Source organism: Schistocerca nitens, chromosome 2 (assembly GCF_023898315.1).
Source record: "Schistocerca nitens isolate TAMUIC-IGC-003100 chromosome 2, iqSchNite1.1, whole genome shotgun sequence".
NCBI lineage: Eukaryota > Metazoa > Arthropoda > Insecta > Orthoptera > Acrididae > Schistocerca > Schistocerca nitens.
This window is the reverse complement of record NC_064615.1, coordinates 865,865,031-865,881,535: the sequence shown is the minus strand read 5'-3', so window position 1 is coordinate 865,881,535 and position 16,505 is coordinate 865,865,031. Positions and strand designations below refer to the sequence as shown.

At 42.3% G+C, this 16,505-nt stretch overlaps 1 protein-coding gene across 1 annotated transcript in view; it reads left to right on the top strand.

Annotated features, from left to right (window-relative positions):
- The window catches only part of LOC126237142 (GTPase-activating protein), a 157,415-nt gene that overhangs the window by 37,253 nt on the left and 103,657 nt on the right, over positions 1-16,505 (top strand). The window contains exons 5-6 of the mRNA XM_049946973.1: positions 11,724-11,880; positions 14,748-14,938. Coding sequence (XP_049802930.1) covers positions 11,724-11,880; positions 14,748-14,938 — 348 coding nt within the window. The remainder of the gene's footprint in view (positions 1-11,723; positions 11,881-14,747; positions 14,939-16,505) is intronic.

The following is a 16,505-nucleotide window of genomic DNA, read 5'->3' as shown; positions in this document are numbered from 1 at the left end:
AGTAGATTTCCACACCATGTTATAGTTCTGGGTGGAGATTTTAATTTGCCGGATATAGACTGGGAGACTCAAACGTTCATAACGGGTGGCAGGGACAAAGAATCCAGTGAAATTTTTTTAAGTGCTTTATCTGAAAACTACCTTGAGCAGTTAAACAGAGAACCAACTCGTGGCGATAACATATTAGACCTTCTGGTGACAAACAGACCCGAACTATTTGAAACAGTTAATGCAGAACAGGGAATCAGCGATCATAAAGCGGTTACGGCATCGATGACTTCAGCCGTAAATAGAAATATTAAAAAAGGTAGGAAGATTTTTCTGTTTAGCAAAAGTGACAGCAAGCAGATTACAGAGTACCTGACGGCTCAACACAAAAGTTTTGTCTCAAGTACAGATAGTGTTGAGGATCAGTGGACAAAGTTCAAAACCATCGTACAATATGCATTAAATGAGTATGTGCCAAGCAAGATCATAAGAGATGGAAAAGAGCCACCGTGTTATAACAGAGTTAGAAAACTGCTGTGGAAGCAAAGGGAACTTCACAGCAAACATAAACATCGCCAAAGCCTTGCAGACAAATAAAAATTACGCGAAGCGAAATGTAGTGTGAGGAGGGCTATGCGAGAGGCGTTCAATGAGTTCGAAAGTAAAGTTCTATGTACTGACTTGGCAGAAAAGCCTAAGAAATTTTGGTCTTATGTCAAAGTGGTAGGTGGATCAAAACAAAATGTCCAGACACTCTGTGACCAAAATGGTACTGAAACAGAGGATTACAGACTAAAGGCCGAAATACTAAGTGTCTTTTTCCAAAGCTGTTTCACAGAGGAAGACTGCACTGTAGTTCCTTCTCTAGATTGTCGTACAGATGACAAAATGGTAGATATCGAAATAGATGACAGAGGGATAGAGAAACAATTAAAATCGCTCAAAAGAGGAAAGGCCGCTGGACCTGATGGGATACCAGTTCGATTTTACACAGAGTACGCGAAGGAACTTGCCCCCCTTCTTGCAGCGGTGTACCGTAGGTCTCTAGAAGAGCGTAGCGTTCCAAAGGATTGGAAAAGGGCACAGGTCATCCCTGTTTTCAAGAAGGGACGTCGAACAGATGTGCAGAACTATAGACCTATATCCCTAACGTCGATCAGTTGTAGAATTTTGGAACACATATTATGTTCGAGTATAATGACTTTTCTGGAGACTAGAAATCTACTCTGTAGAAATCAGCATGGGTTTCGAAAAAGACGGTCGTGTGAAACCCAGCTCGCGCTATTCGTCCACGAGACTCAGAGGGCCATAGACACGGGTTCACAGGTAGATGCCGTGTTTCTTAACTTCCGCAAGGCGTTCGATACAGTTCCCCACAGTCGTTTAATGAACAAAGTAAGAGCATATGGACTATCAGACCAATTGTGTGATTGGATTGAGGTGTTCCTAGATAACAGAACGCAGCATGTCATTCTCAATGGAGAGAAGTCTTCCGAAGTAAGAGTGATTTCAGGTGTGCCGCAGGGGGAGTGTCATAGGACCGTTGCTATTCACAATATACATAAATGACTTGGTGGATGACATCGGAAGTTCACTGAGGCTTTTTGCAGGTGATGCTGTGGTGTATCGAGAGGCTGAGATTCATTGGAAGAATCCTAAGGAAATGCAATCCGAAAACAAAGGAAGTAGGTTACAGTGTGGTGTCACCGCCAGACACCGCACTTGCTAGGTGGTAGCTTAAATCGGCCGCGGTCCATTAGTACATGTCGGACCCGCGTGTCGCCACTGTGTGATCGTAGACCGAGCGCCGCCACACGGCAGGTCTAGAGAGACGTACGAGCACTCGCCCCAGTTGTACGACGACGTTGCTAGCGACTACACTGACGAAGCCTTTCTCTCATTTGCCGAGAGACAGTTAGAATAGCCTTCAGCTAAGTCCATGGCTACGACCTAGCAAGGCGCCATTAGTTACTTCATGAATATAAAGAGTCTCACTTGTATCATCAAGAATGCTGTATACCAAAGGACGATATAAAAGTTAAGTGTTCTAGTAGCTACGTTCTTTTCTTTATCACATTCATTACGAATCCTGTTCCAGACTTCGCGCCAGTCGGCGTGTGTGTACGTGTGCCCTTTCGGCTACCCGTCCCTGTGGACTGGCTGCCTTGTCAGTCCACTACATACAGTACACTTGTTCGCCCACTGCTTGAATACTGCTCAGCAGTGTGGGATCCGTACCATGTAGGGTTGATAGAAGAGATAGAGAAGATCCAACGGAGAGCAGCGCGCTTCGTTACAGGACCATTTAGTAATCGCGAAAGCGTTACGGAGATGATAGATAAACTCCAGTGGAAGACTCTGCAGGAGAGACGCTCAGTAGCTCGGTACGGGCTTTTGTTAAAGTTTCGAGAACATACCTTCACCGAAGAGTCAAGCAGTATATTGCTCCCTCCTACATATATCTCGCGAAGAGACCATGAGGATAAAATCAGAGAGATTAGAGCCCACACAGAAGCATACCGACAATCCTTTCCACGAACAATACGAGACTGGAATAGAAGGGAGAACCGATAGAGGTACTCAGGGTACCCTCCGCCACACACCGTCAGGTGGCTTGCAGAGTATGGATGTAGATGTAGATGATTTATGCGTGGCTATATGGTGGCTTGAGTATCACAATTTACTGATCACTGCACAGTGCGGATTTAAAACACATACGCCTTTGTGCATCTGATCATCTTGTCACCTTGTCAACCCACGTCACAAATGGTTTTCTATGAGTACCATAGTGTGGCCGTGTTTTTCGATTTGGAGAAAGCCTATGACACTGGCTGGAGGACTGATATCCTCTGTACTCTCTACATGCGAGACTTCCGTGACTGCATGCTCAATTTCTTTTAGGAATTTTAAAAAGACCAAGTTTTCAAGGTCCTTTCATGTGTCATACCTGGCCACGTACTACATGCGTCCCTCAATGTTCTATGTGTCCTCAGCGGAACTTCCTGGGGAGCAGATTGGACTACCCTCCTCCATTTGTACTGGTCCTTGTATTCAAAACTAGACTGGTTCCCCCCCCCCCCCCCCCCCCCTCCATCTGCAAGTCTGCCCACCTTACGCTGTCTCAATGTAATCCACTATTGTGTCATCCGTTTGGCCATTGGTGTCTTTTACAATAGCCTGGTTGAGAGTCTGTATGCAGAAGCTGCCAAACTACCACTGTCTTACTGCCGTGACATCCTCATCAGCAGATATGCATGCTGTTTGTCTGCCATGGGTGGCCACCCATCCTATGCCTCCTTTGATGATTCCTTTGATCGCCAGTATTTGGCATGTCCCTCTTCTTTGTTAACTCCTGCAGTGTTCTTTCAGCTCTTTGTCCGGCAGCTTAACTTCACGCGACCAGGCACTTTCCCGATGGGTGTGAACCTTTCATCATCTTGGTTTGGTGTAGCCGCCCATGTTCATCTTGGCCTTCATTTGCTTCCTAAGGACACTACTCAGGCCTCACTGACCTTCGCACGGAGCTTCGAAATAGTACCTTTGTGTACACTCATGGCTCTCGGACTGACAATGGTGTCAAGTGTGCCCTCATCATTGACACTGACGTTTTTCAATATTTGCTTCCGGAACACTGCTTAGTATTTACAGAAAAGCTCTTCACCCTGTATCAGGCCATGTAGTACATCCAGACACACAGGCTTTTCAATTGTGTCATCTGCTCTGACTCTCTCAGTGCCCTTCAGAGCCTCTGTGTTCTGTACACCGTCCATCCCTTAGTGCAGCGTGTGGTGGTTCCACCTGCTTTTATTTCTTCGTTTGTTGTCCTCAGGGTCGACATACTGTGTTGCTACACTGGCTGAAAAATGGGGTTTGTGGATTCAGACACTGACTTCTTTAAATGATGTAGCCAACAGATGCACAGTTATGTTTTTCAGTACTTTAATTTCACTGTACACAACCCCATAATAATACGCAGTGATATGGCCAGTGCACTATTATTTAACCTTCGAAAAGCCTCATTAATAGTTAGCAGGCGAAACTCCACATACTGCTACAATAATTTCTTGTTGAACATCTACGAGCAGTAAAACTTTAAAACTTAACCACAAAGTTCACATTCCTAATGAATAATCAGGTAAGTATGGAGCAGACACTGTCACTGTTTTTACACATGGCCTAATTGTTTAACGTTTGTTCCACGGTTAATTTGAAGCATTGTTGTTCTAACCAGCACATGAAACTCGTCTGAAACTTGGCCATGGGCTAACTTAACTGTCTAGTGACCAAAATCGGGCCCTTATATATCATCACAATAATCAGTACTGAAACTAACATTGTTCGAAGTTTGATTTACAGAAATTACAATTAAAACTTAACTCATTAAATTAACTGAATACATCAAGAAATTGGCTCTTTTTAACAGTTTCTTCTACTGCAAGAGTTAGGCCGAATTATTTGTTTAAATTGTGAAATTAGCATATATAGTTATGCAAACAATACTTTTGACAAAACTGTTAATTACTTTGGAATTAATGAAGGGCTGGTTTTGCTAACATGTTTTCGAATATAGCCAAATAGATACTTTAAGATTATTAGTATTTTGTCTTCCAAATGTTTACAATTATTACAGAATTTATACTTGTTTATATGTCAACAATAGAATTTACATTATGAAACAATTATTGATTTCACCCTATAGCAAACGATACTAACGAGGAATAGCCAAAATAAATTAGAAAATCACTTACATACATAAAAATAAGCACAAAATTAGATCTGGTGTTATTTACTTTAAAACTGAGGGCCAATCTTTCTTTTATGGAAATGCAGATTATATTCACTTATGTTAATGATAATTAGTTAAAAGTAACAAAACGAATTTAAGGAAGCAGATGGCAAAGCAAGAGGGGAATTAAAATTATCCCAGCTTGCTTCGTCACAAGCGGGTCCAGGAAAGCTGTCACTCGCTCACTCTTGATGGTGCCACTGGACGTTTATGTGGGTTCCTGGGGGAGACAAGGCTGCTGATACTGCTACAAAGGCTTCAGTTCTGGTACCTCAGCCCACTAGTCCTTCCATTCCCTCCAATGATCTCTGTGTTGCCGTCTGTTAGCAGGTGGTGTCACTTTGATGTTGTTATGATTCTTGTCGCCAGTTGTTAGGATGACAGGTGGTCAGTGCTAAATAGGAACATATATTGCAGGCTTGGCAGTGAAGTCCGTAAGGAGCATAGTTTGTGTCTGCAACAACTGAAATAATTAGTAGTTGTTGGTAAAAAAATAATATATATTGTACTTAACTTGTGTTACAGGCTTCTTCATATGCTGCATACTTACAATTAATTAAAAACATATCTAGAGAGTCATTACTTATGCCATTCATGACTAAGCACCTTGTTAGAGGTTGCTTCCTGTCATCTGAAGGCTATGCTACATCGAGCAAGAGCGGACGAGAGCTCGCTATATACTTGTCACAAGCTGCAGAGTGGCGCTAGCAGCGAGTCCTGGGTCCAATGATATCTATTATGGACCACAGTCGATATCTGCAACCCCTAACGAGTGTGGTATCGAAAGTTGATACCACATTCCTCCCCCGCAAATCTGTGAACGGCCGTTGAATATGGCTTACGACTGCTGGGTGGAGGACCCCATGCTGATGTAGTCGAGGAGGCGGGGAGCCTGACTACAGGCGAGGCATGCCCACCCGCACCCTGCCATTCGGACCAAGGGGAGACAGGAAACGCCAGGAAACCTCCTCCAGGGTGCACATCAACATGAGGTGTCTGCACTTCAACAACAATGGCAGGAGCTGAAAGGTCGACCTCCATCGGGTTGGGGCACCCGACCGGCAACAATGACTGGAAACCAGGAATCGCAGACTGTTCTACGTCAGTGGACGGCGTTGTAACTGGAACATCACTGTACCCTAACACAGTTGAAGGCACGCGGTCCATATGGTCATCAGGTCGCCACAGCAATGCTGGCACTGTGGGTGACTCCGGCGCGAGACATGGCATCCGCGGTGGCGCATTGTCGCGTGGCGCTGGCACCGACACCCAGGGGTGAGGAGGGCAAGGAAGAGGTCCCCACGGGGGCAGCCCCGACAGTGCCGACACTGGAAACAAAGGGCAAGTGGCAGAGACCCCACGACTAAAGAGGCACATCTGATTCTGATGCCTGCGCATTTCATCAGATGGACCTGATATGACAAACATAGTGCGGCCAAGATGGTGAAGAATGTGCCCTTTCAACCACCGGCAATTGCCACGGAAATGACGAAAATAGACAATATCATCTGGCAAGAATTTGTGGGTCTGCCGTGGCAAAGAAACGTGGTTCGTAGGGTCCAACAAATTCATCAGAGTTCGGTGAGGACGACCGTGCAACAATTCAGCCGGCGAAGCACCGTCATAGGGCGGAGATTGGTCATTGATAAAAGAGCGTCCTCGCTAGAATGGGAGTCGCTCAATTCAGACATTTGCGACTTAAACATCCAAACGAATCTTTCAGCAGCTCTGTTCGATTGAGGAGAGAGCAGTGCTGAAGTTAAATGCTGAATACCAGTAGATTCACAAAAGGTTTCGAACTCTGCAGACAGAAATTGAGGTCCATTGTCGGTGACGACGACTTGTGGCAATCCTATGGAAAAGGTAGAAGACAAGGCTTTGATGGTAGCAGACGATGTCGTTGATGACATGCGAACAACAAATGGAAAACCGCTAAAACAATCAACAAGAATTAACCATCGTGTGTCCCAAAAAGGACCAGCAAAATCTAAATGCAAGTCATTCCATGGCAAAGTTGCCTTAGGCCAAGAGAGAAATTTCTGCAGTGTTGTGGATTGGTTTTTGGCACACAGAACAAGAACAACAAATCTTGGTTATGTCAGTGTCAATTCCAAACCAGGTACAGTGGCGGCGTGCTAACTGTTTTGTTTGTACTATACCCCAATGACCTTGGTGAAGAAGTCGTAGCACAGTTGACTGCAATGAACATGGAACAATAACACGAGACTGATCGTTCTCCGTGCGGAGCAAGAGGACACCACGTTGTACAAAGTCATTTTCGGCACACAAGAAAACGATGAACCAACAGATCTTCAATCCAATTTTTAGACAAAGGTCACTGCATAGTGACATTATGCAAAACAACACTTAATACTGGGTCGTTAGCTGTTGCTGTGGCTATACGACGAAAGTCAACAGGAAAACTTTCTACATCATCATCATTTTGCACATCGATGAACATACAAGCCTTATCGGAAGAGTTAAACAGCGCGTCTTTAGCTATTGGCAATCGGGATAATACGTCGGCGTTACAGTGCTGGGCAGTAGGCCGATACAAGATGTCATAACGGTACTGCGACAAAAATAATGACCAACGAATAAATTTTTGAGCCGTACGCAGAGACACCGGCTTTGACGGGTGAAACAAAGACGTCAAAGGCTTATGGTCGGTGAACTGTAAACTAGCGACCATATAAGAAGTTGTGGAATTTTGTAACTCCAAAAATCAAAGCGAGCACTTCCTTCTTGATCTGCGAGTAGTTACACTGCAAAGAGGAGATTAGCTTCTATGCAAGTGCGATTGGGCTGTCACGCAAACCAAATTTGTGAGCCAGAACAGCTCCTATCCCGAAATCAGAAGCGTCAACCATGAGGACAAGAGGTTTTACAGGATCGAAGGGCGTAAGACATGTGCTAGATAACAATGTAGATTTAAGCTGCTCAGAGGCACGTTCACATTCAGGCGACCAAATGAACGGAACGTTCTTTTGACACAGTCAATGTGATGGTGCTGCAAGAAATGATACGTTAGACAAAAACTTGTGATAATAATTGAGCTTGCCTCGAACTGATTGCAATTCTTTAACTGTCTTGGGTGCTGGTAGCTCTGAGATTGCTCTTAAATGATCCAGACTTGGATGGATGCCTTGAGAGTTTATCACATGTCCCAAATAAGATAACTGTTCTGAAAAAATGTAGACTTGTCCTTATTGAGTCTAAGTCCATTTTCTCGGAGCACTTCAAAAAACTGTCTCAAATTTTGCAAATGTTCTTGCAGCGTAGAACCAGAAACTACGGTGTCATGTAGGTAATTACACACTGAAGGAATCGACGCACAAAGAGTCTGTAAGTACTGCTGAAATAGTGCCGGTGTAGAGGCACATCCGAACGGAAGCCTTTTAAATTTGTAGAGACCTAAGTGCATATTCACGATGAGAATCTTATGGGATTCTTCATCCACAGGAATCTGAAGATAGGCATCTTGCAAATCTAAAGTAGAACAATTTGTCTAACAAGTCTTCTGGACGTGGCAAAGGAAGGATTGACGATGACTTTAAAATCCATGCACAGCCGCATTTTGCCTGATGGTTTCGTTAAGATAACCAATGGTGATGTCCATAATTATTCTTTCACCAGTTCAATCACCCCTTGATCCTCAAGTTCATGCAATGTTTGAGCAACTTCGTCTTGAAGCATGTGAGGCACTGTGCGAGTGCGAAAAAATTTAGGCTGTGCATTGTCCTTCAATTGAATATGCACCTGAAAATTGTTCGTGCAACCTAAACCTGTCGAAAAAATGTCAGCAAACTCTTGACATAATTGAGAAACAATGTTTGTGGGAACACTTTCAGTGACGGCTAGTATGAAATCGCGCACAGTGAAGGAGAATACATCAAATAAATCAAGACCAAAAATATTTACAGATGATGGTGAACACAGTACATGAAAAGAAACCACCTGAGTTTGTCCACAGTGTGACACTGGCAAACTACACAGTCCATACTTTGTCCACTGTAGGTAGCTAACGTAACATTTGCATTACGCAATGGAGGTGAACCCCGCAATTCGTAAGTTTTACGATTCATTAGTGAAATAGATGCTCCAGAGTCCAACTGAAAAGAATCGTATGATTTTGAATGTGCAAGTCAACAAAAAGTTCGTTCTGCCGTTGGCGAAAAATGTCGTTCTGAGAAGCAATGTTCACTGACAAACGTTGACAGGCAGATCAGGCGTGGCAGGACTTCTTTTGTCGGCGTGCAGCCGACTGGCATCACAAACAAAAGTGTAACAATCGGGCAAAGTCTCCGGTACTGGAGGCGAATTTACAGCATTTATTTCCATTGCATGTGGCTCGTTGTGATAGGAAGTCTTATTGCAGGAACAGTGCCGGCGGAATCTACTTTGTCTGGAAACGTGATACTGTTTTTCAGAGTTCTGTCTTTTTAAGCACACTGCCTGGACATGTCCCACTTTGTTGCAAAAATGACACATGGCCTTGTGCGATGGGCAATTCTGGTGTGAGTGCTTGGAATTACACTGCGGGCATGATCGCAATGCAGGCAGCTGCAGCTGGCACTTAACAGGTGTTCATTTCCTGGAAGTGAATTGGGCCGGTGTGCGCTGAGCCAGCACAGCAGCATGTATATGTGATGTGCGCACAGCTGGCTTGCTAACCTGACAGACAACGGGAATTGATTCCAAAGAATTTGCAGCAAAGTTCAAAGTGTCCTGTCTGTCCAAAATGTCCACCACTTGTTCTAAAGTGGGGCTGGATAATTTAAGAATTTGCTCTCTGATGCATGTGCCTGACACGTTTTGCGCAATAGTGTCCCGTACCATGATGTCAGAATATGATATTCCACAAGAACATGAAAATTCAGAGTCGTGATTGAGGCCTTGCAAAGTTGCTACCCACTCACAGTAATTCTGCAGAGGTGCACGTTTTGTGTGGAAAAATGCGTACCTTTTTGTGTCACAATGTTTATATTCTCCTAGTAGTAATTGGTCAATGCTTTAACAAGGTCTTCGTAACTGTACTGTTCTACCAATCTTCTCAGGAATAGTTTGAGGAGAGGCCGCGCCAACACAAGATAAAAGTGTGTGCAGCCTCATTTTACCTTGAATGTTGTTTGCAGCCAGATGGTGTGAAAACTGCATGTGCCATTCCTGCCAGGTCTCTACACTGGCATCGAAGGCGCGAAACGGCGGTGCTGTGGCCCACTGTACGGTCAGCTCCTGTGCAGCCAGTACATGTGGCAGAGCTTCTTGTTGTCCCTGGACGAGCTGTCCCAAGGCCTGTAGTAGTGCACTGGACTGCTGATTCTGCAATTGTAACAGTTCTGCCAGTACATTTTGTTCCTCCAGATTTGCCATCACAAATAAATCAAAGAATCACAATCGGGAGTAGGAAAAAATTTCGTGCACACGTCACTCATACAAATCGGAGAGGATGGGTGGCACAGCTGGGTACATACTCTAGAAATAATGCAGACACAAATGAAATAAACGTCTTCTCCAATGTATCGATGAATCAGCTCTGCTGTCACTGCTCAGCTTTCCTAAAAAAACTGGACCATCATTCTCGTCGCCATTTGTTATGATTCTCATTGACAGTTGTTATGATGACAGGTGGCCAATGCTAAATAGGAACATGTATTGCAGGTTTGACGGTGAAGTCAGTAAGGAGCTGGCTGCATAGTTTGTATCTGCAATGACTGAAAAATTAGTAGTCATTGGTAAAAAATAATATATATTGTACTTAACTTGTGTTACAGGCTTCTTCATATGCTGCATACATATAATTACAAACATATCTAGAGAGGCATTAATTATGCCAGACTTGACTAAGCACCTTGTTAGAGGTTGCCTCCTATCAGCTGAAGGCTATGCTACATTCCTAGTTGACGTCCCGAGCAAGAGTGGACAAGAGCTCGCTAGATACTTGTCACAAGCCGCGTAGCGGCACTAGTCACGACTTGCGGGTGCAACGATATCTATTACGGACCGTGGTTGATATCTGCAACCCCTAACAAGTATGGTATCGAACGTTGATATCACAAGCATCACCACTGGTCCACCCTTCATGGAAACAATCTCCATTAAATTAAACCACTCCCAGCAGCATGGACGACCTCCTCTTGGCCATATTGGCATAAGGAGATCATTTTAGCAAAGTTGTATATTGGGCATTGTCTTTTTAGCCATCGCAATTTGTTAAGTGATGCTCCCCACCATTTTGTGGTCATTGCCCTCAACCTTTGACGGTTTGCCATTTACTGATGGAATGCGTATTTACATTCCAATTTATGTTTACCTTCTGAGCTATCGGCAGTTTTAGTGAATGACATGTGGCCTGACAACCACGTTTTACTTTTTATCTGTCGTAGCAATATGCCGATGGACATTTAATCTTTAGTTCAGGATCTCTGTTTCTCTGACGTATTTTATGGACCTTTCTCCAAGCACCTGTTTCCCCCTCCCCTTGTTCTCCGGTTCTGATGTGGGTGCATATGACCCTCGTTGTTTATGCCCTAAAACAAAGCAAACCCTGTTTTGGGTTATCCTTCAAGAGGACTATCCAGCCTCCTACCAACTCACAATATGGCAGCACTGACATTCTGATAATTGCTTAATTTTGCTAGTTGGAAATGGCCTTACTTCTCACCTATTGTCGGTGCTCAAACAAATATGGTGTTCTTGTGTAACATTGTTAGATGTATCCATTTTTTATTTTCCATTAATTTTCAAAGTGTCCTGTACTGATATTATGTCCTTCTGATTAAATTATGTATGATATTGTTAGGTACTTTAAAAATTAAGTTTCATTATAGTTCCTGTATTATTATTATCATTATTATTATTATTATTAGTAGTAGTAGTAGTAGTAGTAGTAGTAGTAGTAGTAGTAGTTTCTTATTTATGATTGTGTTTTCTCTTTCTTTGCTGGCAGGCTTATTGAGTGCAGTGACCTGACAATAAAAAATGGAAACTGTGATCCATTTGCAACTGTAACTATGTGCTATTCTAATGGCAAGCAAGAAACAAAGAAGACAAAAGTTAAGAAAAAAACTGTTTCCCCTCTGTTCGACGAAGTCTTGACATTTGAAGTGAGTATCACAGTACGTCTGTATTACAGGGAATATACATTTAATTATTTACCAGGAACTTTTTGTCATAAATATTAAGTGCAGGCAATGTCCAAATTCATGTTGTCATCTTTTTTAAAATAACCTTCAACTGTGTACTTACACTATGATAAGTTTCAGCAAAACTGATTAACTCAGTTGCAGTGAATGAACAATTTACTGCAGACAGTTTCTTGCAATCTGCTGGAAAAATTGTATGCATTGTAACATACAAAAGAAATTCAACTAGGTTGCAAAGCACCTGAAATGTAGTTCCACAGAATGATGTTAGAAATTAAAAATCAGTAGATGTACGGAGCATGAAGGTAGAAACAGATTAATGTTGTGATTGACCACGTTGTGGGTATGTGTGTTTAGGCTTCCGTGGTCAGTGTCAATTTGGTAAAGTTCTATTAGGCAGTCTACCTTGTTTTTTTTATGAAAATATATAAGAACTCTAAAACAAAAGTGAGTGTTTTCTTTAGAGCAAAGAAATTGCTGCATTCTTAAAAAGGTATTACCCTGTGTATTGATAGTTATCTGATAACCAGTGTCATTATTGTAGGATGTCCTTGGACTGTCTTAAAGACCAGAGTTGGGAGGGGGGGGGGCAATTATATGGGAGGCTATTGCTTCTATTATTCAGTCAGATAATTGGCAGACAATAGCAAATTAGTGGTCTGTAATGGGCAGTGCTTCCCTACAGAAAATTCTTTTGGGGTTGTTCGGTTAATTTGTAGGAGTCAGTTGTAGTGGAGCTACTGCCTGGAATCTGGAATGTAAGTGTCTCTTTGGGCTGAGCTTACCGGCAGACAGGCCATTGGCAGCTTGTTGTTAGACATTGATGCTTAATTGGTTGCTTATGTTCATCATTTAATAACTCCGTAAGACCTGCATGCAAGTGAACAGACAAGTGGCCACAAGAAAACTGTCACTGCGACATCAATGTCTTCGTGCAGGAACTCATTCTATTAAGTTCCTTTTTGTTGTTTTACTGTTTTCTGCCAACCATCTTTTTAAGCAGTACAGGCAGTAGCAACTGCACTGACCTTGACAGTGCCGTCAGCTATTTTGTGAACACAGTTCTCTATTATTGTAGGCACCCAATAGAACATCAGAGGCTGTAGCTGCATTTAGAGGAGGCTAAAAAATATTCCCCAGTGTTTGTTCTTTAATCTGAAAAACCTCAGCTTTGGATTTTGGTTATCTGTAATAGAGCTGTAATGTGAGAATTAGAGTTTACTGTTGGTCCTCTGACTGCAACAGTGTTCACAGTGCTTAAGTTTATGTTACTAGATCATTGTGTGTTACAGGTACCAGGAATCCTCGTTTTGTTTGTGTATAAAGGGAGAGAGACCTTTACAAAAAACCCTTCCCCTTAGGAACGAGGAGAATAATAAACGTCTTATGCATTCTGAATATTTACTGAGATTTAATTGGATATATGGAAAAGTTACACAAACTATTGGGGCTAAAACTAAATGGTAAACACAAAAATATACTGTTGAACAGCTAAACTAGGGGAACTAGAAAATGATTTTGCTAAGCAACTGTTAGGGATTGATAAATTTCGTGCTCTGATGGAATTAATAAAAGTGTGTATTAAAACATATCAACTAAAGCATAGTACCAAATCAGTGTTTGATGACACGAAAAATGTAAATTGGGTATTTAATGGGACATTTCTATTGGAAGCAGACAGTGATGAACTTCAGAGTACTGTCATTGGTGTTCCAAATAGTAGCAAGAGCTTGAAAGGCCATTCTGGAAATGCTGTTGATGTGGGAATAAATTATTTACATGTGGAGTAATTTAAAAACTAAGTGACCTAATATAGCATTCAACATTAATTCGCATATTTAAGACTGTATTTCAAGTAGCTGCTTGAATAGGTGTATCAAAAGCTCTGACATTCTGTAATGTGTTTGATCTTTTGAGGGAACAGCAACAGCAGCAGTTAGCAAGTATGAAAGGCAATGTGTACATGTGCCTATAAAAGATTCTACATATAATAAAGAAAGTTCGGGCAGATTGTAAACAATTTGAAGTAAAGGAGACCATTCACTGAATAGTCGTTGACAGGTGCACACACAGGATAGATGAAAACTTTGCAAGCATTTGGAAGAAATCATTACACATACATGCACAACACGAACATGCATCCCCCCCCCACACACACACACACCACTGAGTGCCTACATTGTGCTGAATGTCTGCTATTTAGTTAAGTGTGCGTTAAATGGTGTCATTTTCTGTTTTGTAATATCCAAACCATGGATGAAAATTAGAATTACCGAATGTTTATCTAGTAGTCGTATGAGAGCTTAATCTTCTTGTAAGAAAGTAAAGGAAATGATTTTAATGCCAGTTGTCTAAGGTCTTTATCTGCACTACACATGTCACTGCCATCCTGGCATTTTCAAAGCACAGATAAAAATAAGTAATAACTCTGGAAGAGTAACTCATTATCGTTATATTTGAGTGTAAATAAGAATGTGAATGCATACACATGATCTGAATGGGCAGGGGCAGCTCTTGCTACATCAAAAATGTGAAGGGAGTAGTGGTGGCAGAGTACAATAAAATATTATATTTTAACAGCACCCAGCATATTCTACAGTGCTGTAGTTATTTAAGTGTTTGCATTGACTTATGTACGTATAACTAAATATTCACTTTAGATGTTGGCGATGGCTTAGTGCTTGGCCTGTATTTCATTGAATACATCTATGTTGAGATTCTCCCCAGTCAGCCTGGAAATAGTTGTACATTTTTCTGTTTAATGTCCTGTTAAAAACTGTCTTGGACCTAAACATTAAACATTCCTTAACTGAATTTTGTGTTTGTAGCTTCCAGGTTTGCATGGCCAGAATCATGACAGGGATACATATTCAATTCAGCAAGAAGATGTTGAATTCAATGAACTTCGTGTGAGCCTGTGGCATGATGCACCAGGGATGTCAGACAATGTATTTCTTGGAGAAGTTCGCATACCTTTGAGGGAGCAGCAACAGCAGCAGTTAGCAAGTACAAATGCATGGTTAGTAAATAACAACAGCGAACAAGTATTTTTGTCACTGCGGATAGGCACTTGGTGCAGGGAGTGGCAACTGACCCTTAACATAGACAAATGTAATGTATTGCGAATACATAGAAAGAAGGATCCTTTATTGTGTGATTATATGATAGCGGAACAAACACTGGTAGCAGTTACTTCTGTAAAATATCTGGGAGTATGCATACGGAATGATTTGAAGTGGAATGATCATATAAAATTAATTGCTGGTAAGGCGGGTGCCAGGTTGAGATTCATTGGGAGAGTCCTTTGAAAATGTAGTCCATCAACAAAGGAGGTGGCTTACAAAACACTTGTTCGCCCTATACTTGAGTATTGCTCGTCAGTGTGGGATCCATACCATTTTGGGTTGACTGAGGAGATAGAGAAGATCCAAAGAAGAGCGGTGTGTTTCGTCACAGGGTTATTTGGTAAGCGTGATAGCGTTATGGAGATGTTTAGCAAACTCAAGTGGCAGACTCTGCAAGAGAGGCACTCTGCATCGCAGTGTAGCTTGCTGCCCAGGTTTCGAGAGGATGCATTTCTGGATGAGGTATCGAATATATGGCTTCCCCCTACTTATAACTCCCGAGGAGATCACGAATGTAAAATTAGAGAGATTCGAGCGCGCATGGAGGGTTTCTGGCAGTCGTTCTTCCCGCGAACCATACGCGAGTGTAACAGGAAAGGGACGTAATGACAGTGGCACGTAAAGTGCCCTCCACCACACACCGTTGGGGTGGCTTGCGGAGTATAAATGTAGATATAGATGTCATGTAGCTCTCTACCAGTATTGAATACTGCGTGTGACTGTGTCACACTCAGTGTATAGTAATTAATTATTTTTTTGTTATTTGTATTTGCTTATTAAATTTATTTAAGCGAGGTACAGAAGTGATATTTGTTGTGGGATCAAAAAGAGAGTGATTTGTTACTTTTACCTCAGTCGGGATAAGATGAGATAGCAAAGGTTGGCACCAAGAATTGGAACATTTGAAGTAGATGTTGGGAGCCTTGTAAGTGTTCAGTATCAGCAGACATTCAGTTGAAGTAGGTTGGTACACAGCATGAGGTTGTCGTGCGTGTATATTGCCACCATGGTGACAGAGTGACAGCTGCATGGAGTGTGTTTCAGCACCAATATTATGTCCCACCCCTTGATCAGTTGGCTTCTTCACAAACTCATCGTTGGGGCTCACAAGGGAACCTCCCCATCGCACCCCCCTCAGATTTCGTTATACGTTGGCACAGTGGATAGGCCTTGAAAAACTGAACACAGATCAATCGAGAAAACAGGAAGAAGTTGTGTGGAACTATGAAAAAATAAGCAAAATATACAAACTGAGTAGTCCATGTGCAAGATAGGCAACATCAAGGACAATGTGAGCTCACGAGCGCAGTGGTCCCGTGGTTAGCGTGAGCAGCTGTGGAACGAGAGGTCCTTAGTTCAATTCTTCCCTCAAGCGAAAATTTTAATTTTTTATTTTCAGTTTATGTGACAAAACTCTTATGTTTTCATCACTTTTTTGGGAATGATTATCACATCCACAAG